Source organism: Cetorhinus maximus, chromosome 14, assembly GCF_964194155.1.
Source record: "Cetorhinus maximus chromosome 14, sCetMax3.hap1.1, whole genome shotgun sequence".
Classification (NCBI taxonomy): domain Eukaryota; kingdom Metazoa; phylum Chordata; class Chondrichthyes; order Lamniformes; family Cetorhinidae; genus Cetorhinus; species Cetorhinus maximus.
Window position 1 is genome coordinate 45,855,571 of NC_135892.1, and position 23,569 is coordinate 45,879,139.

Consider the following 23,569-nt stretch of genomic DNA (forward strand, 5'->3'; position numbering starts at 1 on the left):
AAGTCATTACAGCAGCACTAGATCCAGTCCTCACATAGACACGCGACCAGCAAGGGTTACTCGACACCAATCAGAAGTTGGAAATGTGGCTACACTCCATAACCCAGGGAAGAGGTCAATTGCTGCATTGTAGCATTTTTCTCTTCTCCATCTGAAATAAACTAACTCAACAGATCAGCCTTGGAACTTTATTGGCCTGCTTAGTTAGGCTAAATGATTGTATAAGTCTACTCAATTATGGTAGGTAGGGGGTGAGGGAAGATGAGAGGCTAAAGAATTTTGAAGTGGGGAGGTTGCTTTGCTTTGAGCAAGATTGATTACGATAACCGCAGTTGGATAAGAATTCTTGATGCTTTGGACACCAAGCACATTTGAATCTGCACTCCTACTCCAATTAAACACATACGTGCAGCAAAATACAAGAATATATAGGCCTGCAGAATCTTTACACACTGTAATAATGAAACAAATCATATCAATATATTATGCTTAGGTAAAACACATTTGCACCAGATCCCTTGGACCACCCCCACATCTGGCTGGGGTGCTGTGTATTTGCTCGTGATGGTAACCTATTGGCTATGGTGCTGGGCTAGCAACTGAAGGTTCGACTTCCACCATGGAAAATTCTCAAATTGAATTCAACAATTCTTGTTATTTGTGGGCTGGCACCTGAAAAACGTGACCAAGAAAGCTGTTGGACTTTCATAAAGACACTGCCACCCTTCAGGGAAGGAATCTGCTATCCCGACCTGGTCTGGTCAGTAAATTACTCAATGGCATCAGTGATTTCCAGCATTGTGGAATAAGTTCAAAACACAATTTAGCCAAACTTTTAAGAATGATCAAAACATCATTCTGTCTCAAATGTTCACCTAACAAATTTATATTGTGATTTAAGAGCCCTGCCCTCACAGTTTAAACAGCTGAGAAAATACACTAAAAACACACAATTTTAAACCAAGCTGGCTTTATGTAGTACAAGTTTTATGATGGAAACTACAATTCAGTACAGGTTCAATACATAAAATTGTCCTGGCACTGCTCCACCACAAAATTGTGGACAAATGAAATGACCTCAAGAATTGTTCACTTAACTACTTCTGGCACCCTGACACATTTCTCATGACTAGAAGCCTTGAGGGACCAGCAGCCAATGAGGAGCTGCTAACTGGCTGTAGAGTACCACATCCTGGGGCTGGATTGGAAAGGTTGGGTGAGCAATGTAGAAGGGGCAGAGCAGCAGGAATTATTTTCTCAAAGCATAACCTCCAGTTTCATTACTGGGTCAGGGTGGGATGAAGAAAGTGCCCACCTCAGTTGGAAGTGGTCTTGTGCACAATCAGGGTCAGGCAATCACACCACTTAGACTAGGTACTTCAAATTTGGTTGCGGTCAGGGACAGGAGGGTGTGACTGAGAGTGAGGCAGGTATGGGGATCTAGAAGGGAGCACTGAAGGAGCCTCAGCTACTGCAATTGTCCAACAGGTTCAAGGTCCTTGCAGCTTGTGCGAATCATAAAGCTGTATGATAGCACTGCAGAGAGGGCTTTCAATTAAACAGTGGAAGGCCAGTGCAGCGGGTTGGGAGGGTGGGGGGAGAGGAAGAATTCACATCAAGGACAATTTGGAAAGTTAGAGAGAAATGACAAGGCAATAGCACAGGGCAATGATACGGGTAATGATAACCAGAGTGTGACAGGAAGGGTCAGAGCATACAGACATAAGTGTGCACCAGCAAGTAAGGTCAGAATAACAAAAACGGAAAAAAGACAATTTAAAAGCTCTTTATCTGAATGCTTGCAGCGTTCATAACAAGATGGATGAATTGATAGCACAAAAAGCAGCACGAGTATGATGTAATAGCCATTACAGAGACATGGTTGCCATGTAGCCAAGGCTGAGACCTGGATACTCAAGGGTATTCAACATTTCGGAAGCACAGGAGGAAAAGGAGATGGGGTAACTCTCTTAATAAAGGATGAGATCAATACAATAGTGAGAAATGATCTAGGTTCAGAAGATCAAGCTGTGGAATCAGTTTGGGTGAAAGTGAGAAATAGCAAAAGGGAAGTCACTGGTTGGTGTAGTTTATTGGCCCCTAACAGTAGTTACACAGTAGGACAGAGTATACATCAATGAATAATCAAGGCCTGCAAGAAAGCTACTGCAATATCGTGGGTAACTTTACTTTTCACACCAATTGGACAAAACAATTTGGCAGTGGTAGCCTGGAGGGTGAGTTCATAAAATGCATTTGGGACAGTTTCCTAGAACAATATGTTCTGGAACCTACCAGGGGTTAGGCTATTTTGGGGTTGGTAATGTGCAATGAGACAGAATTAATCAAGGAGCTCATTGTATGGGATCTTCTAGGCAAAAGGGTGATCATAACATTATGGAATTTCGCATTCAATTTGAGAGTGAGAAATGTGGATCCGTAATAGTGTAATTACCTTTATTTAAGTTTAAGACATGGGTATAAAGACAGAGCTGGCTAGAGTGGACTAGGTAAATAGGTTAAAAGGGAAGATGGTAGAAGAGCAATGGCAAACATTTAAGTAGATATTTTGTAACTCTCAACGAAAGATATATTCCATTGAGAAAAAGACTGTCAAGGGTGCACCATCTGTGGCTAACAAAGGAAGTTCAGGATGGTATCAAATTGAAAGGATGGTATCACATTGAAAGAAAAGGCATACAATGCTGTGAAGATTAGTTGTTGGCCAGAAGATTGGGAAAATTTTTGAAACCAAAGGATGACTAAAAAAAATAAAGAGGAAGAAATTGGAGTACGAGAGAAATTAGCAAGAAATATGAAAACAGTAAAAGCTTCAACAAGTATATAAAAAGGAAAAGTAGCTAAAGTGAGCATTGGTCTTTTAAAAGGTGAGACTAGGGAATTAATAATTAACAAGGAAATGGCAGAAGCTTTTTGTATCTGTCTTCAGAGCAGAAGACACAAAAAACATCCCAAGAATAGTTGAGAATCTAGAGGTAAAAAGGGAGGAACTTAGAACAATCACTAGAGAAAACCTACTGGGAAAACTAATGGGACGAAAGGCTGACAAGCCCCCTGGACATGATGGCGTTCACCCTAGGGTCTTAAGAGAACAGGGAACAGAGTTGGGATAAATGGGTCATTTTCAGTTTGGCAAACTGCAACTAGTGGAGTGCTGGGGCCTCAACTATTTAGATCTATATTCATGACTTGGATGAAGGGAGTGATTTTATTGTAGCCAAATTTGCTGACAATACAAAGAGAGAGAGAGCGAAGTAAGTTGTGAGGAGGATACAAAGCAAAAAATTTGGCAGAGTATAGGAAGAATAGAAAAGTATTATTTAAATGGAAAGAGACTGCAGAATGCTGCAGTACAGAGGGACCTGGATGTCCTTGCATATGAGTCACAAAAAGTCAACATGCAGATACAGCAATTAATTAATGTGGCACATGATACACCAATTAATTAAGGTGGCACATAAATGTTGACCTTTATCACATGTGAGATGGAGTATAAAAGCAGGGAAGTCTTACTACAACTGTACAGGGTACTGGTGAAACCACACCTAGAGCACTATGTGCATCTTTGGTCACCTTACTTAATGAGGGATGTATCTGCACTGGAGGCAGTTCAGAGAAGGTTCACAAGGCTGATTCCTGGGATGAGGGGGTTGACTTATGAACAGGTTGGGCCTATACTCATTGGAGTTAAGAATGAAAGGCAACCTTATTGAAACATAAGGTTTTAAGGGGGTTTGACAGGGTAGATGCTGAGTGTATGTTTCCCCTCATAAGGGAATCTAGAACTAGGGGCAGTTTCAAAATAAGGCAGAGATGAGGAGGAATGTGTTCTCTCAGAGGGTCATTAGTGTTTGGAATTCTCTCCCCAGGCAAGCAGTGCAGGCTGAGTCATTGAATACGTTCAAGCCTGAGTTAGCCAGATTTCTGATTGACAAGGGAGTCAAGGGTAATGGCGGGGGGCAGACAGGAAAGTGGAGTTAAGGTCACATCAGATCAGCCATGATCTTACTGAATGGCAGAGCAGGCTTGAGAAGCTGAATGGCGCACTCCTGCTCCTATTTTTTATGTTCTTAGGTGTGGTTTCTACACACAGCCTCCAGCTCAATGAAGAAGCTTACTTGAACAGCCAAACAGTAAAGGTACGAGTATGGAAATATATTCCAAACCTTTGGAGGGGAGAAAATTTCCTGAAGGAGTGAAAAGAGTGAATGCTTCCAATTAATTTCAATTAGACATCTGATACATATTCCAAATGAATTTTCAGTCCATTCCGCTTCTAAATCGTCTTGTCATCTTGCACGAGATTGGGTATGGAGAGAGAAGGCCTCCTTTTAGAAACCTTTGAGGCAAATGCAGCTCCTCCTTGATCAGTGCAGTAACTTTCTAATTCTTCACAATATCAAGAACATACCGATTCGGCTGATGGCCTCACAAGAGTTTGTTTTTGGTAGTGAAGGCAAATGTCAGCAGCTGACTACATGGTCACATTACTAAAGGATTGGAGAGAAAATGTACAACGCTACAGATCAGTAGGCTCAAGATCCACTTCCTACAAAAGACAACTTGTCTTGAGTTACATAATGAACAGAAATCTCCAAGATCTTGATCGAGGATTATTACATGTGATTTATTTTTTTTGCATCTGACTGAAGATTAGGAAGCTTTCAGTAGCTTTTAGCTTTTTGTTTTTATCTTCTCCACCGATGCTGCCAGACCTGCTGAGTTTATCCAGGTAATTCTGTTTTTGATTAGGAAACTATACTTAACTTAGTTAATGTATTTCTTTATTATCACCAAATGGTCGAAGTATGGGCCTTTTTAATCTAAAAAAATTTTGTCAGGCCAGTCCTCCTCTGTGATAGACCATTCCCATGTTTCAAGCTGCACCATCTATAGGACATAAACCCCTGGAAACTCAGAGAAGACAAACTAGAAGCCAGAAGTTTCAACAGGAATAAGATACTAGCAACTATGAACCACTGCCAGACTTCCTTTGAAGTCCACTTTCTGTATTACAGGTGTACGATGGTGGTCTCCAACTTTCAAACCATAGAGGGTGCAGGATGTTGGGGGTGTGACAAAGAGCAAGAAGAGAGCTTAGTAAACAAATTTAGAGCACAGGAGTTTGGGGGAATATACTGGCATGGATTGAGAACTGGTTGACCGACAGAACGCAGACTATTAATAAATGAGTAATTTTCAGGTTGGCAGGCTGTGGGGTACCACAAGGATCAGTGCTTGGGCCTCATCTATTCACAATCTACGTCAATAATTTGGATAATATAACATTGCCAAAAAACTAGGTGGAAGAGAGTTGTGAGGAGAATGCAAAGATACTTCAGGGGATTTAGAGAGGCTAAGTGAGTGGGCAAAAATTTGGCAGATAGAATACAATGTGGAAAAATGGGAGGTTATCCACTTTGGGAGGAAAAACAGAAACACAGAGTATTTCTGAAATGGAGGGGGGCTGGGAAGTGTTGATCTTCAAAGGGACTTGAACAAGGGCACCCATGAGTCACTGAAAGCTAACATGCAGGAACAGGAAGCAATTAAAGTGGCAAATGGTATGTTGGCCTTCATTATTCCTACACTTAAATCTTCTTGTAAAGATGTCTTACTGCAATTATATAGAGCCCTTGGTGAGACTGCACCTGGAGTATCATGTGCAGTTTTGGTCTCCTTACTCAAGGAAAGATATACTTGCCATAGAGGGAGTGCAACAAAGGTTCACCAAACTAATTCCAGGGATGAAATGATTGTCCTATGAGGGAAGATTAAATAGACCGGGCCTTTATTCTCCGGAGTTTATAAGAATAAGAGGTGATCTCATTCAAACATGCAGAATTATTATAGGGCTCGACAGGGTAGATGCAGTAAGGGCGTTTCCCCCAGCTGGGATGGGGGCTGCTGTCTAGAACCGGGGCGCACACTGTCAGAATAAGGGGTAGGCCATTTAGGACTGAGATGAGGTGGAACTTCTTCACTCAGAGGGTGGTGAATCTTTGGAATTCTATGCCCCAGAGGGCTGTGGAGGCTCAAGCTCAGTCACTGAGCATGTTCAAGACTGGGATCGATAGATTTATACATATTAAAACATGAAAGGATACTGGGATAGTGCAAGAAAATGGCGTTGAAGTAGATGATCAGCGATGATCTCAATGAAAGGCAGAGCGGGCTCCAAGAGCTGAGTCGTTTAACTCCTGCTCCTATTTCTTATGCTCATGATATTATAACAGCATGTCACAAAAATACACTCCCTCTGGAGATGTGTGGTATTAATGCTTTAGTTTTGCCGAAGTCCCTGTGGAATAAATTTACCTCTAAATTGGGAATATTAAAGAATAAGCAAGGTAAATTTCTACTAAAAGGTCAGAAACACTATTGACTTTAATTGGAATTGAGCATCCTAATTATTAATTTTAAAATACCTTTAAATTCTACACACGATTTTGAATCAACATTTTTCCTGCAAAAGACCTGAACTCATACTATTAACCAAACACTGCACTACATAGCAGTAGGTCCATCAGCATCTAAAAAAAGACATTAACATTTCATTGAGACTCTTGAGGTCTGAAACGGTAACCTATCTTTAAATGCAGGCTAACTGTTCCACTATATACCACAGATGGATTGTCAATCGATCCCATGATTTTTGGCCTGAAAATAAAAATTTCATACAACTTGTGCACAAAAACCAACACCGTTTTTTCAGGGACCAAAGTCCAAAAATTACAGAACCAAAGTATAATCCTGGAGGTGTTAATGACTCAATTTCATTGTAAATGTATACATAGTAATGAAAGAATAATGGTAAAAAAAATGTTTAAAACATAAAGAAATGTTTTAAAACATAAAGAAACTATTAAAAGTGATCAGATTATGAATGGCAAACCGTGTTGTGATTATTAATTCCTATGGTACATTTCTAATTTCTGTGATCCATTAGTCTTTTTTGGATTCCGCTTGGGTCCAAATCAAGCACGCATGTCATCCCCTCGAAAACATTGCCCATGTAAAAGCCATGATTATTGATCCAAAAATTTATCAAAAATTTTACTTTTACACAAGTATACGTAGTACTTTTATTTTTCAGCATTTTCAGTTTTCTCCCTTTAACCTAATCTCAGTTATTGGATGTATTACATACAGAACAAACCATTCAATTCTGAAACCTTAGTTATTTAAACACATTAGGCTAATTTTCGAGGTACATGCCAACAGATAACATCAACTACTGGCAGTACAGACTGCAAAATCACGGGTAGTTGATATTCGTTTTGCTGTTAGTAGACACGGTTTTGCACCAACAGTGCCCATTTAGAAAGCAACTCCTTGTGCCCCCACCTCCATTCAATCTGCCTGAAGGAACTCTGCTCATAATTGCTTGTACTTATTTCAGTCATGCAGTAGAACACCTGAATCTACAATAAAATAAAATGTATTAAGCACCAGAAATCTAACCTGGGGATTTTAGAGCACAGAACCAATTCTTTAGATGTTAAAGCATCTTCACAGTCACAGTATACAATAAATGAAAAATTACACAGTTTGTGAAAAACACAGCACCTTTAATCAGTAATCCTGCAAGTTTTAACACCATGTTTTAACAAAGGCAGTCATGTTACAGTTATTTACATTTTGAAGTGTTAATCTTTCAAAATGAAATTTTAAACACTGAACTACATTTTATCTCAGTAAATATTTCAGTTTTTTCAACCCAAAAATGTGTATAGACATTGGTTCCCTGAAACAGTCACAATAAACATTTCTCCTCCCCTAGAAATCTAGAAGCTGAATTTGTTGGGGAGAGGTTGAAAAAAATTATAAACAGCTAGAAACTCTGCGTTTAAATACTGGCATGCCTTTCTTGTGCAAATTTTGCCAATTTAAGCAAATGGGGATGTCATTGTACTCTGTTTCTATCAATACAGGTATTACAGAATAGTTTATATACTGAGAGCCATGGTAGACCTTTTGAATATTGTACATTAATACAAGTAAAAACAAAACCGTAAAGCTTTTTTTTAATATATTTATATTAAATACTCTATTAACATCCAAATAGTTGTAAATCTACACAATCCAGTACTCCAGGTGCACAATGTCTATTTGGCAAGTAAACTGCACATGCAGGTTTGTGTCCCATTTCTTCACTGCCCTTCCAGACTAAATCCTTTAAATTTGCAATCCTTATAGTCACCATTATAGGGGCCCACACCATCCTTACTGACCAGAATTATACAGAGGCCTTATTTCATTACATGATATAATTTTCCATTAATATCACTAGAGATGCCTGTTCAAAGCTGCTAAGCTGGTGTTCCATATGAACAGGAACTCATTGGCTTAGTGAGTCAAGTGTTCCACATATTTAGTGAGCATCCCTAAACTTTGGTTGTGATAATTTTGTTTTATAAAAGTTCTCTACATATATGTACAGTTCAATTACTTCACCACTGAAGTAGCTGCACATTAAGTAATAGAAAGGAACTAGAGACTTTTTTAAAAATAAGAAAAATATGCCTTAGTCAGCTATATCATGCAGTGCATCATACTCTTCCAGAGCAACATTTTGATTGTGGTCTTTTAAGAGCAGGGAATGAGCACAACTCAGGATAATCAATGATCATCTGAGGAACTGAAATTTGAATAGCGAATTTCCTTGATCACAGTTCTTCAGGTACCTTCGGCTAAAGAAAACAAAAACAAATTGTCCATCAAATAACTTCAATGCCTTTGATTCATACACCCAGAAGCATCAGTCTTCTATAAATCCATCAAAGACACAATGACTGCCTTGGACTTGAAAAGCCAGCTACAGGTGAAATAGCTCAATAATGGCCCAAATATGCAGAATAGAGATAAACATAAAAAGAGGAAATAACCATGAATCCCAGTTGTAAATGACTGCATTTCAAAATAAAAATTATACTAATTCGCGCTATCTTCAGAAACTGTGCCAAATATATCACAAAGGAGAAATCCAAGGGCAAGCAATACCCAACTGCAACTCTAATCAGAAATATCCGATTACAAGCCTGAATGAAGCAATCAAGGGGGAAACATTGGAATTAAAAAGTAATGGAACTCAGAACTTGCATGGTGACAGGATGAACATTACTGTCAAAGGCTGCTTCCAGTGGGGTCATGCAGGGTTCAGTACTAGGCCAATTGCTTTAAGTGGTATATATATCAATGATTTGGGCTTGAATGTAAGGAGCTATGATTAAGGCGTTTGCAGGCATAGATTTAGCATTAAGAGGTAGGTGCTTTCGAGGGATTCAAGGGGAAATTTTCTACCCAGAGGGTGGAGGAGGTCTGGAATTCACTGTCTGAAAGGGTGGTAAGAGACAGAAACCTTCAAAACATTTAAAAAGTACTTGGATATGCACTTGAAGTGTAACCTACAATGCAATGGATCAAGAGCTGGAAAACGGGAATAGGCTGGATGGTTACATATCAGCTGGCATGGACTCAATAGGCTGAATGGCCTCCTTCTGTGCTTTAAATTTCTATGACTTCTCTCTCAAGAGATAACACATATGTTAATGATTACTTGTAAAATGAAGAAACACTACAAATGTAGGGATCTTAAAAGCCAATCCAGCCTTGGTGGTTGATACCAGTTGATTCAGCCCTGAAGAGTTTTTCTGCACTTCCAAAATGTATTCCATTAAAGATCTGGCTAAGTTTTGCAACTATGCAGCAATAATTTAGATCTAGGATCAGATACTGTGAAGGATTCTACAGATTCCAAATAATAGGTGCATTGATGAGACCATTAACACTTCATCTCGATTACAACAAGCTTGCTTTGTCAGTCATAATGAGGTACTCGGAGCAAAGGGGTTTCTTTGTGAGTCAAGTATTACATCAAAACTTTCTATATACATTTCCACGTATCAAAAGAATTGCATTTGTAACACAATGTACACTGTTGCCCTGTTTTCAGTATCTTTAATGATATGCACAATGTAAGTTAGTCTTGAATTCTATTCACTATTTAAGAATGAATGTGCACATATTATGAACCTTAGTCTGGAGCTAATATAGAAAGTTGACGCAAAATCGTTTTATATTGCTTAGTGCATATACTCTATACTCTGAGTAACTTAAAATCTTTGTTTTTCTGAAGATCCTGAGCCAAGTGTTTGCACAACTTCACTGCACATTTATTCAGTGATTATAAAGTCAAATCAAATGGACAAAACTAGATTGTATTTGTAACCATTTTAGTCACAGCATAAGGCACATTAACAGGAATCTCTTGGGACATAGGTCAACTTATAAATCAATGTAAAAACACAAAGTAACTCCACCTGTATTTTTCTCAGTTGTCACATCGCAAGATGATAACATGTGTAGCTTAGTATACTGATCTTGGACACAAGTATGAAATGACTGGTAAAAAATATAAAATTCAGTGAGTTAATAGCTTAAATCTTGTAATCCAACTGACCGGTGATGAATGTTCCAGTGAGTTTTTTCCTGATGAATTTGAACTTTTTTTGGGTCCATCTTGTTGAGTAGGGATTGTCATACTGCTGCGTAGTTCAGGACTGACAGAATATCTTCCAGTCACAGCTCTTCCAGAGTGTCGACCAGCTGCTGGTCTAGAAATGTGTGTTGCAACACAATCTTCACTGATTGGTGGTATTCTATCATTGCTGAAGTATCTATAGAGGTAGTCCTCCCCTGAAAGAGATTGTTTTTCCTCTTTTAGAACAGAAGTTAAGGAAACTTGTAGAATAAACAAGTTCACAATACAAAAGTCTTAGATTCATACATGTTCCTTCAGTTCATTTGTATTCCTTTGACAGTTTATGTTGCAGGCTTTTAAAATCAACAGTTGGGTAGGTTGGAAGGTTCCTTGCACATGCTGCAACCCAAGCCCAGAGTTCCTGACTTTAAGTATGTCAGTTTAATGGTGGCAGTGATCAAAATCCAGTCACATTTCCTGACAATGGAAACTGTAGAAGCAGAGACAGATTTTCTCTGAACTACTTAGTCAAGACAAGCTATAAACCCACTGATGCTCGATTGGGGAAGGACAACAACAAGCGGAAAAGAAAGAAAGTCAAGGGCTGGAATCTGCTGCCCTGCCTCATGGTGGGTTTGGTGGTGGGGAGGGGCATTTAATCAAATGGGGGATGCTGGGTGGAAACCCTTCTGGCTCTGCCACCAACTGAGGCCCTTAAGTGGCCAATTAGTGCCCACTTAAGAGCCTCATCCTGCTGCTGTTCGTATTAACCCAGCAACAGGTGAGAGCACAAGTAAACCTGTGTCAGGTTGCTTGCAGGCTCTTGGGAGCAGGGGGTGAGGGGGGGCCCTTGTTCAAAGGTACTCAGTGCCTGATTGAGGGACCTGGCATCAGGAAAGGGGAGGCGCACCCACTGTGAGCCACACCCCTTCCCTTGTTGCCGAACACCCCCATCACCACACCATCATTCACCTGTGGCCTGGGATCCAGTAATGATTCTAGGCCTCAGGTGCGTGTCATAGAGGCAGCAGCCATCACCTCCCCAGTTACGCTGCTATTCAACAGAGCTGTTGGCCTCTGATTGGCCAGCAGCTCTTGGCAGGCAGGACTTCAGCCCTGGGGTCCTTGATCCCAGGGAAAGGCCCTGCCTGAGTGGCACATCAATGGGTGGGCCATTCCCAGAAAGAAGTGATGCATGGCTCTTGCCAGCCCTCTAGCCAGCAGATGAGATCCCCACCGCCTCCATAAGATTCTGGCTAAGGATTGACTTTATGGGCGTAGGATACACATCAAATGTAATTGGGGAACTACGAGATGTTTACAGAAAGCCCCTTGTTACTCTGTTTCCCCAAGGCTGACTGGACAAATTTTCAATCGAAAAACAAGGAAACTTCACAAAATACTCCTTTACATAGGGTTGGAATTCGCCATGGAATTAATGGCCAGGGCAATAGCATTCACTCTTATTTCCGTGGAAATCAGACAGCATATGCACAGTTGAAAGTGGAAACCAGGGAGTTGCTGTCCCAGGTGCCATGAGATTCACCATTGAAATATGTGGAATAGCTTGAAGTTACAATACTTGCCTGATTATATATGAATTAAATTTTCCAGAAAGAATTAGGGCTTTCCCTTTCTCTCTTGCACTGAAAACTAAGTTTTACAGGTATGGAATTTTATTTCTCCAGATTTCAATTTTGCTGGAGACTATATTTTTTTAAACTTAGGTTTTTAAAAAAATCTTTTATCTCTCTTACTCTAATCTTTCTTTCCCTCCCTATTTTGCTTTCTCTGCTTGACATTGAATTCAAAATTCAAACTTAAGCTACTCAACAGGTCAGGAACCAACTGTGGGGAGAGAAACAGAATTAACATTTCAGTTCTATGACATGCTGAGTATTCCCAGAATTTTCTATTCTTAGTTCAGATTTTTAGCATCCACAGTATTTTGCTTTTGTTTTACTGAAGTTTCCTGGTTCTGAATCTGCACTGCTCTTCAATCTGATTGGTTAAGGAGATGCACAGTTACTCGCCCTGTTCTCACAGGCCCCAGATTGCCTGTAGAGACTTTCTGGATGGTTGGCTGACAGGAATTTCCAGTTCAAAAGCTCATACTCTCTGGGCAAGTGCAAATGTACTGAACATTCCTTCACCACTGACTGCACAATACGTTCCTAATATTGATCAAGTTGCTGAGACGAGGGATGCAGGAAATATATACACCCCCCTAGGCCTATTATCATACAAAAATGAATACTGAGCAATTTGATGAATGTTTGCTGCTCTACATAGTCTGCAGTTTGCCCCTATGGTGAGCAAAAAAGTAATATTAATATCATATGGATATCTGAATTCTTAATTTGTTTACGATATTTAAGAAGTAATTTTTGACAAACCTTTTCTTCCTTCCACTCTGGGCCTTGAACAAGCTTCAATTGCACCCATCCAGCTTCCACTCACTGGCATTGACAGAGGTCGTGGTCTTCCTATTAATAACGTAACATGTCAAATTTCTGAGCATACTGCTTCCTGAAAAAGTCAAACATTCTCACAAATTCTAAGATGGGGGTTTGAAGTACAGTTTCAAAAATTCAAGTACTAAATTTTAGACTTTAAAAAAAAAACCTGCAATAAAACTACATGAAATAATGCAGGGAGTAACTAAAAAGCTGCCTTGCATTTTGGTTTTGGAAGCAGATTTCAGATAAGGTAACCCAAGTGCAAGACCAAAGTTCAAGCAGTTTGATACAAATCTTCAGATTTCATTGCAACCTTGTAACTGACTCTGCAACATGGTATACTGGTTTGTTATGGTTTCTACATTCTATTTTGGCAAGTGCTCAGTTGCTGATGTAGCCAAAATGTTGTTAGGTTCCAAGCTTAGAAAACGTCAATTACTAAAGAAAGTCTTAAATTGATACAGCACCTTTCACAACCCAGGCTGTTCTAAGCTGCTTTATAGCTAATGAAATATGTTTGGGGTGCAGTCAGTGCTATAATGCAGCAGCCACCATTTGGCACAGCAAGGTCCTAGAAATGTTAATGAGACAATGCCAAAGATAATCTATTTTAGTGATGCTCGGCGAGGTTGAGGGATAAATGTTGACTAGGACATTGGGAAAACTCTGCTGCTCTTCTTCAAAATGGTTCCATGGATAATTTAAATCCACTGGAGGACGACAGACAGATCCTCAATTTAGTATCTTACAAAGAAAGACTTGTATTTATATAGCGCTTTCATGACCTTGGGGGTGTCCCAAAGTGCTTTACAGCTAGTTAAACACTTCTGAAGTGTAGTCACTGGGAGTCGATTTACACACAGCAAGCTCCCACAGCAGCACCGTGATTATGAACAGATAATCTTATTTTTGTGATGCTGATAGGGGAAGAAATATTTGCCAGAACAACAAAGATAACTTGCTGCTCTTCAATAGGCCCATGGGATCTTTTAAATCTACCTGATAGGGAAGAATGGCCTTGGTTTAACTCTTGTTCAAAACATGACACCACCAAAAGTGTAGCCTTTAGTCAGCGTTGTGTTAGAGCGTCAGCCTAGATTTGGTGGTCAAGTTCTCGAGTGAGACTTGAACCCACAAACGTCTGACCCAGAGGTGTGAGCACTATCAACTGAGCCATGCCTGACAGCCAAAAGATAATCTCTTGGTTTAGCATTTTATGAACTTTTATTGCAGACACAGAATAAGTTTGTGCAGCAACATGTTGCACGGCTGGTACACAACTGTAATAGTGTTCACCTCCCAAAATAAAAAAAGTGGAACAATTTTTTAGAAAAATGATCTTCTCTCCAAAATGTTTTTACTTTCATGGGTGTAAGATTATTTGGTTGGCATATGCCAACCTTGTGATATTGTCAGAGTCATATCATTAATGGAAACCAATAAATCAGAGAATCCTGTTCCATTGCTTATCAAGTTTAAGCTGAAACTATAAATTCCAAGTGTTCCAAATTTGAAAAAAACTCTGCCATATTAGCCACTCTCATCGATTGGATGAAATTTTTTTTCATGTTGCACCCACTAGAAACTGAATCAATAATGCATTATTTGTTATACACAAAATCACATGGCAGCCAACTGTAGATTTTTGATAAACGTGAAATAAGTGCCTGATTAATTATTCTGCCAAAAATTCTGATGAAAAAGGTCATCAACCCAAAAGGTTAACTTGTTTCTGTCTCCACAGATCTTGATCAGCTGGATATTTCCACCATTTTCTGTTCTTCTTTTAGATTTCCCACATCTGTGGCATTTTGCTTTTGCATTGCCTGCTTACCTAACCTAGGTGATCATAGCTTAGTATGTAATTTATAAATGATTGAATCTTTGAACAGTGGACTGTCACTCCTCCAAATACTGACCAAATAACACCCCAAATACCATACAGTAATCACACCTAATTTATCAAGGTTTAGATGCCTGTAATAATAGAAATGTAGGAATTACTAGAGGAGAAAAAGCCAAACTCTCAAGGCTGCCTTCTACCATCTTGGTTGTTGCATGATCCAATGATAATGGAATTGCACACTAATCATAGCAACCTATCAATCTAAAACAGAACTAGAAATTAAAGCATGAAATTCCAAAGTGATATTCATAGATTAAATGAATGAAATTCATTGCCACAGTCTTGTCCAATGTCAGCAAATATGAGATGGTCATGTACTTTGGACCCAAAAAGGAGAGAACAGGATACACCTTAAATGATGAAAAGCTACAAACAATGAGGATTAAGAGAGATTTGGGAGTCCAGGTACATAGGTCATTAAAATGTCACCAAAAGGTACAGAAAATGGGTAGACATTATGCTTTAACTTTACATGGTCCTGGTTTAGACCACACCTGGAGAACTGTGAGCAGCTCTGGGCACCTTAGGAAGGATATATTGCCCTTGGAGGGAATTTAATTCCTGGGATGTGGATGTCGCTGGCAAAGCCAGCATTTATTGCCCATTCCTAATTGCCCCTTAGAAATGAATATGACCGAGTGGCTTGTTGGGCCTTTTCAGAGTCAAACATATTACTGTGGGTCTGGCATCATATATAACCCCAGACCTATGTAACAATGGCAGATTTCCTTCCCTAAATGACATCAGCAAACCAGATAGGTTTTTAAATGATAATCCAGTAGTTTGATGAGCACCATTAGTGAAACTAGCTTTTTATTCCAGATCTATTAAATTGATTGAATTAAAATTGCTTGGCTGCCAAGGTTGAGATCTTGCGTATGTTAAATGTAGAATTCTTGGGAGGAACTGGTATCTTTGGACCCATGATTCTCAAAGTTCTCCACCACTGGGGTTTTTTTTCCTTGTTGTTTCATACTAATATAGAATCAGGTGCAAGTCATTTCGTTAGGGATGTGGCTAATTCTGGAGCATGAATCTTCAATACTATTGCTGGAATGTGGTCAGTATTCATTGCCTTCAGCCTTTTCTTGATACCAGCTGGAGCGAATCAATTTGGCCGAAGATCTCAGGAGGAGGCTAAGATAAACCATCCGCTCAGCGCTTCTGGCTTAAGTTGATTGCAAATACTTTAGCCTTGTCTTTTGCATCAATGTGCTGAGCTCCCCCATTATTGAGGATGGGGTTGGAGCCTCCTCCTCGTGCAGTTAGTTGTTTAATTGTCCACCACCACTCATGACTGGATATGGCAGGACTGCAGAACTTTGATTTGATCTTTTATTGAGGGATCACTTAGTTCTGCCTATCCCATGCTTCTTCTGCTGTTTGGAATGCAAGTCGTCCTGTGTTGTAACTTCACAGGTTGACCTCTCATTTTAAGGTATGCCTGGTGCTGTTCTTGGTATACCTTCCACATTCTTCATTGAACCAGGGTTGATCCCTTGGCTTGATGGTCATGGTAGAAGTGAAGGATATGCTGAGTCATGAGCTTACAGATTGTGGTCGAATACAGTTTTGCTGCTGCTGGCGCCTCACAGGTGCTCAGTTTTGAGCTGCTAGGTCTTTCTGAATGTATCCCATTTAGCATGGTGGTAGTGCCACAAAACACGATGGAGGGTATATGCTCAGTGTAAAGATGAAACTTCATCTTCACAAGGACTGTGAGGTGGTCACTCCTGCCTATACTGTCATGGGCAGATGCATCTGTGACAGGTAGATTGGTAAGAACAAGGTCCAGTAGATTTCGCACTCCAAATTTACATAATTGCTCCTCATAATCCAATCCCTCAATCATTCTGGTTGTTTTCTTCTGCATCCTTTCAATTTCTGCTATATTCTTTTTGTACTGCAGCAATGAGAATAGGATGCAGTGAGAGAATCCTCAAGCAAATCTTCTGAGAGAGTTAGGACCACACAGATCTCATTTTTGTATGCACATTATTTTCTTTCCAATGAACTAAGTCTCTTCCTGGATTTTTTTCCCTACATGTGATACACTTAGTATTTCTCTACACTGAATTTCATCTGCCTTCTGTCCAATTCTCAAATACATTGAAATTTTCCTGTTCTGTTCACTTTGGTGTCTTCCATCTTCATTCGCTTCGTATCATGCAAATTTAGTCACTCTGCTCGAGACTCCTAGCTCATGTTCATTTGTAAAAATATTAAACAAAAGAAGCCCCTAAAGAAACTTCTGTAAGACCCCATTGGTAACATTCTTCCAGCCTAATGACAATCCCTGTGCCACCACCTTCTGGATTCTATCAGTTAAACTATTACATATCCATTAAAAAAGATATTTCCACCAATACCTTATTTTCCAGATCAGTCTTTCTAGAGGAACAGCATCATGACCCTTAAGGAAATTCAAGTGCATTACATCCACTGTCATACCTCCATCAGCTTTCTTTGTCACATCCTCAAAGGAAACCAGTCTTTAGGGTTTGTTACTTTGGATTTAAGATATTATCGGAACCCTGTATTGAGGGTTCTGCTGGAGACTGTCTGTGCAGACCTCAACCCTTACTAACACTGCCGAAAACAAGGAAAGACTGTTCAATGAATCAGGAATATCTACTTCCAACATATTGGAATTTGGGAAACCAAATTTGGAAAATCAAAGTCGGGGGGGGGGGGGGTGTCGTGGAGGAGAAGAGATCAAAAATTAACCACTTAAATTTCAGAAAGCACAACAGAGAACAAACCATATAATTCTGTCTTGTCCCGCATTCTGGTGGGTTTAGGCACTTCAAACGCGTATGGGGGCAACTGATCATATTCTGCAATGGTAAACCGTCGTCTCTGGTATTCTTGATCAAGGAAAGAATTGGGTGACTCCGAACCCTTTGGTACAGGCCTGACTGGTCCGTGCTTGCTGACCTCCTCATAATCCAGGTCACCTCGGTCATTCCTGAATATTAGGAGAAAGCATGAACTTATTGGTAATCTTTTTGGATCCATGGTCCATAAACAAATAAAAAAAAAGGTACAATTAGTTCAATTATTGAAATACCATGAGTTACAGCGAGCAATAAAATCAAGTGAAAAGGAATAACTTGCATTTCTAATTGTACCCGATTGTATACCCCAGAAATCACAAGTACTTTACACACAAGAAATCACGTTTTGTAATTACTAGGGCGTGGGCAACCATTGAGTTTGAACCCACAACCTTCAGACTAAAGCTCAATTAATACAACCAGGCTAACACTTAAATAATCAAGACAGAGGTTTACTAACAGTGCAAGATCACCAAATGTCTGTCTGGTGAGGGCTGGTATAGTGTGTGTCACAAGCACTTTTCCAAAAACATTGTATTCTTGTATTATTTTAAAAATAATTGCACAAATTCTCTTTTATAGTAATTTAAAAAAAAATCTTTACCACAATAATAGTTTTCCTGCCATTTTTCAGAAGTTAGTCTGGGGCTTCCCCCTGCCCTATCAATAGCTGCAGGAAGTTCTTTCCGCAGCAAAATTTGATAACCATTGAAACTAAAGTAGTGGGAAAATCCCTGTACTCATGAGTATCTGTATAGTGACAGATACACTGGCAATTTCGAAACAGATCAAGTTTAATTGCTTATCATGCTGTGGGTTGGAGGGCAGGATAAACCAACATGCCACATTAAATTCATACAATTAAAATGAAAGGCTACCTGCCTTGCATCAATTTTGACTTGCTTTATAAACCTGTACAGTTGGGTCACATTTTGCCGAAGAAAGGTGTTCTCTAATCAAAATTAAAAGCATTGAAAATTACAGAACAGGGGTGCCAATTACAATTCAAAATGCTGAGAGTTTTTAAACTTCCCATTCTGTACTGGTTAGAACAGATTTGTTAAACATTATTTCATGAGAATAGTTATTAACATGTGAAAGGAAAGATGATCTTGGAGTTAGTTAATTGAGAAAAATTACTATACAGGAAGACGTTTAATTTCACTGTTGCAGTTGTTACAGCTTTTGTTGATAATATACCTACAGTAGTACACTTGATGTTCCCATCAAAAAGGACAACTTTACTTGGCTTATAATTGCACAGATACCGAAAGATCACAATTTTATTTTTTGTTCTAACCTACTGAACTGGAATCTGTCTCATTCTTGGTTTACACCTTTAGAAAACAAATCTGCATCCACAAAACCAGACAGAAATCTCATCTTGCGGAATCAGATAACTGGAGGTCCACACAGGTAAATGCACAGTGTATCACTTTGCTTGCTGGCCTGAGGCTTCATTACAAGATATGCAACTTAATATATCTCTCCTGTAGAAACTTGCCTATGGAGGGAATTGACAAACCGTATTCTCTGCTGGAGACACGAATGACTCTGGCATGCTTACACTAGAGCTGCCTAAAGGGAAATTGTTTCAGACAGATAATTCACCTATCAGAATCAGAAATGTTGTGAATTTCAAATTCACACCAGATTAGTAATTCTCTGGGGGTCTTCTTGAGAAGAGCCTGAGGATAAAAATTTGTCCCCCAAAATTTAACACGTGCTCTTTGACTGGCAGCTATAAACAGGATTGCACATATAAACAACTTCTTTTCCTCTTCCACCCACCCCACATAAATGCAGCAAATATAACTGATCGTTCAATAGCCATGGCAAATCCCCAAACCCCCAAGTAGTTTTTGCATGAGCATGGCAAGGTTTTAAACAATGGAATAGGGTTTGATAACTGTGTTCATCTTGCCCTCACTCCACAACTCCAGCAAAAGGGGGGAGAGAAAACAATAACCTTTTTTCAATTTTTTGTTCATACTTCTGACTGAGGATGCCAAGACCAACATCGCAATTCATTGTCAGAAGGTGAAGACAGCATGGGCCAAAAAAAAAACAAATTTATGACTTTTCTTGTTTGTGTAGCATGGCTCACACACCATCTTGAAACATGATCACAAGCAATTGCCACTTCCCAACAATACTCAAGATAATGTTGCAAGCAGGGGCCATAGAATCAAAGCATGATACAGCAGAGAAGCAAGTCATCATGATTCTGCCAGTTCTTTTGATTCCCCTGCTCATTCCCTATAAGCCATGCAAACCTTCACCCTTCAATTATTTATAAAATCCCTGTTCCTTTTGAATCTGCTTCCACCACACTCAGTGCATTCCAAATCACAACATCTTGCTGCATTAACAAAGCTCCCCATGTTGCTGCTAGTCCTTTTGCCAATCCCCTTAAATCAGTGCCCTCTGATTACTAATACGTCCGCCATCAAAGCAATTTCTCTCATTTACTCTAAGCAATTCACAATTTACACAACCTCTTCTTAACCTCTTAATGAGGACATCCACAGCTTCTCCAGCCTCTCCACATAACTGAAGTCTCATCGCTAGTAGCGTCTTAGTAAATTTCCTCTGCACCCTCCCCAAGCCTTTATATCCTTCCTGAAATATAATGATCAAAACTGACCACAGTACTCCAGCTGAGGCCTAATCAATGTTTGGTAAAGGTCCTGCATAACTTCCTTGCTTTATAACTCTATTTCTCTATTAACAAAGCCAAGGATCCAATGCACTTTGAAAAAAAGTCTCTCAACTTGTCCAACCACCTTCAAAGATTTGTGTACATCCGCAGGTCTCGCTGTTCCTAAATCCACTTTCAAATAGTACCATTTAATTTAGATCACCTCTTCTCACTATTTTGGCCAAGATCCATTACTTCACAATTTTTTTTTTTTTAAAACATTAAATTTAATCTTCATGTGTCTGGTCATTTCACCACTTTATGCCCTTAGTCTGTTAATATTTCCCTCATTGTTGACAAAAACCAAATGTCGTAATCTGCAAACTTTACAACTAAACCCTACATGTCCAGGTCATTTGTATACATTGGAAAGAAGAGTGGTCCCAATACTGAACCCCGGGAACATTATTGTATACTTCCTTCTAGTTTGAAGAACAACCATTCAACACTACTCTTTGCTTGCTGTCCCTTAGCTATGTCTATATACATAACCACTGCCCCATCACTCATGGGCTTTAATTTTGCTAATAAGTCTATTTTGTGGGACTTTGGCAAGTGCATTTTGAAAGCCCAATATCAACCCTCAACAGCTCTGTTACTTCAAAGAACTTGATAAATTTAGTCCAACACAATTTAGTCCATAACAAATTTGTGTGGACTTTCATTTATTAGCCCATACTTTTTCAGGTGCTAAATAATGTTTGGAATTATTGTCTACAAATATTTCTCCACCACTGCCATTAGGTTGACTGGCCTGTAATTGCTGGGTTTACCTCACTTCTCTTTTTTGTGCAATCCATCTCAGTCAGATATCTTTTCAGCTCTCTGAAATTAGCTCTCCTCCAGGTAAGTATTTTTATGTTTGATTCTTTCTTGTCTCTTTCCATAACTATTCTAAACCTAACATTATGATCATTAAATGCTCCCCCTATGAAGCATGCTCCAATTCATCCCCAGGGCTGGATCCAGCACAGACTCCATCCACATTGGGCTGGGAACATACTGAAAAAGAAAGTTCTATTGTGCATATTTTGCACTTTAAACTATACTATCCTAGTCTACTTTAGGATAATTGGAATCCACCATTATGCATCATTTTTGTAATTTTTCCACAAATTTCGTCCTCTATCTTCTTCCCACTATAGCATGGTGGACTATAGTATACACCCAGTCACATAACAGCTCCTCTCTCAAGTCTAACTAAATAGGCTGTCTTCGGTCCTTCAACTACACCATTACTCTCCAGTGCTGTATTGTTTTCTGATCAATACTGCCAACACCACCCCCCACCACAATAAGACCTCCCCTCCTTTTTCCCTTGGCTATCTTTCGTGAATATCTAGTGGCTCGGAATATTAATTTCCAAAATCTCCCCTTGAGCCAGATCTCCGTCATGAGCATTATGTCATGGTCTCATGTTGCGACTTGTGTCTGCAGCTCACCAACTTTATTTTCATGCTTCGTGCAATGCTGCAAATGAACACCAAATCCATCTTAAACCCATCTCATTTACCTCCCCTACCCATCCGATCCCCCACCCCCATTCCTCAACTATTCTTTACTCTGGTGCTATTTGCCTCACCCAGTCCATCCTGCAGCTTGCTTTGCCTCTCCAATGTTTCATTCTGGTTCTTCTCCTCCTGCTAGTTTAAACCATAACCAACAGCTCAAGGCATATCTCCAGTAATAGTCAAACTCCATTAACACTGTCCAAAATGCAGATCAGAATGTAAACCTGGTCTTCTGCAGTTGGAGTCCCAAAGAATGAAGTTTAAAAGTGTCACAGGGAAATTTTTAAAAACATAAACAAAGCTATTCCCAGGTTATAATTTATAGGTTAAAAAAATAAGCAGACTGTTTGGTGCAGCATGCATTGTAATATAACTACATCGTTACAAAGCTAATCCTGAAGAAGCCCAGATCATGTTTTGGAGGTGTCAGGGGAACTGGACTTAAAAACTAATGAGTGACTTAGAGTTCTATCAATGCAGTATGCATGTGAATTGAATGTCACATTAAGTGTGACATTTACTCACTGAAAGAGACAGAAGCAACAGAGGAGGAGAGGAGAGGAAAACCAAAACTAATGCCACAAGAATTACACTTTGCTTCAAATTATCTAGCATATCTTTTGTACAAGAGTGAGGGATGTCTTTCCAAGTCATGGCATAGTGTTCTCATACATTACTGCAATTATCAGGCCAGGGTTACAGGATAAATTCTGTCCAAATACTTTCCATTCTTATTTACAGGCTACAGTGAGTGGGAAGGATCAAGCTCAAATCCAGATCAGGTTTTCTCTCTATGATTGAGTCAGTAGCATTTTTTAACCATGATGATAAAGCAAATGGTTAACTGGCAGCATTTGACTGTAGCAACATTGTAGTTTGTACTCGTGCATACTTTCTCATGGTTATTTCAAATTCACCACTAATGCTCAGCTTCAAATGCGAAATATTTATTGTGTGTGGATCCATTACAGTTTTGTGTTGGCTTTAATGATACAAGCAGCCTTTTGTTCTGAGATTTCATGGGTTTTTCATACCGTGGAGTATATGGAACAGCTGGTGGTGGTGGGATGTACAAATCCTTAATAGCAGGTTTTTCTTTCTTTTGCGACATCTCCATCGTGCTGGCTGTTGACGGAGTTACTGTTTGTGAAGGGCTAGTCTGGAGAGAAAACAAAGTGGTGAAAAGCTACTTAAAGGCAAGACTCGTTTTATGTGCGGCAAGGAGGAGAAAGCGAGATACAAGGAGGTCAACATCATGGAGCTTGTTCCACGTCAGTTCCTGACTGGATGTCAGCCAAGGACAGGAAATATTTCACAACTTCCTCCACATCTGTGGGGCAGCTTTAAACATTTGCTTTTTCTTCAGAACAATGCAAGATTTCTAAAAGTTGCTGAAATGCAATTAATTTTAACCATAAAATGTTTCCTATACTGCACCCTTGGACTAAAAAAAACTGCATTTCCCTGAAAGATGTTATAAAAATGCTGCTTGATTTTTTTTTCTTTTATAGTTTCACATTGCTGTAGCATCTTTCTTCATTAAAAATAAACCCTTGAGCTCAAACATAAGAACAAACTTGAATTTCTATAGTGTTTTTCATTACGTTAGGATGTCCTGAAGCACTCCACAGCCAATGAACTACATTTGAAG

General features: G+C 39.4%; 1 protein-coding gene across 1 annotated transcript in view; it reads right to left on the reverse strand.

The window, feature by feature from the left end:
• LOC144690058 (connector enhancer of kinase suppressor of ras 3-like) overlaps positions 1-23,569 on the reverse strand; it is a 340,571-nt gene that overhangs the window by 159,893 nt on the left and 157,109 nt on the right. Inside the window, exons 10-13 of the mRNA XM_078557565.1 lie at positions 22,953-23,077; positions 17,632-17,837; positions 12,901-12,990; positions 10,451-10,719 (exon numbers count right to left, since the gene is read on the reverse strand). Of these exons, the coding sequence (XP_078413691.1) occupies positions 10,451-10,719; positions 12,901-12,990; positions 17,632-17,837; positions 22,953-23,077 (690 nt within the window). The remainder of the gene's footprint in view (positions 1-10,450; positions 10,720-12,900; positions 12,991-17,631; positions 17,838-22,952; positions 23,078-23,569) is intronic.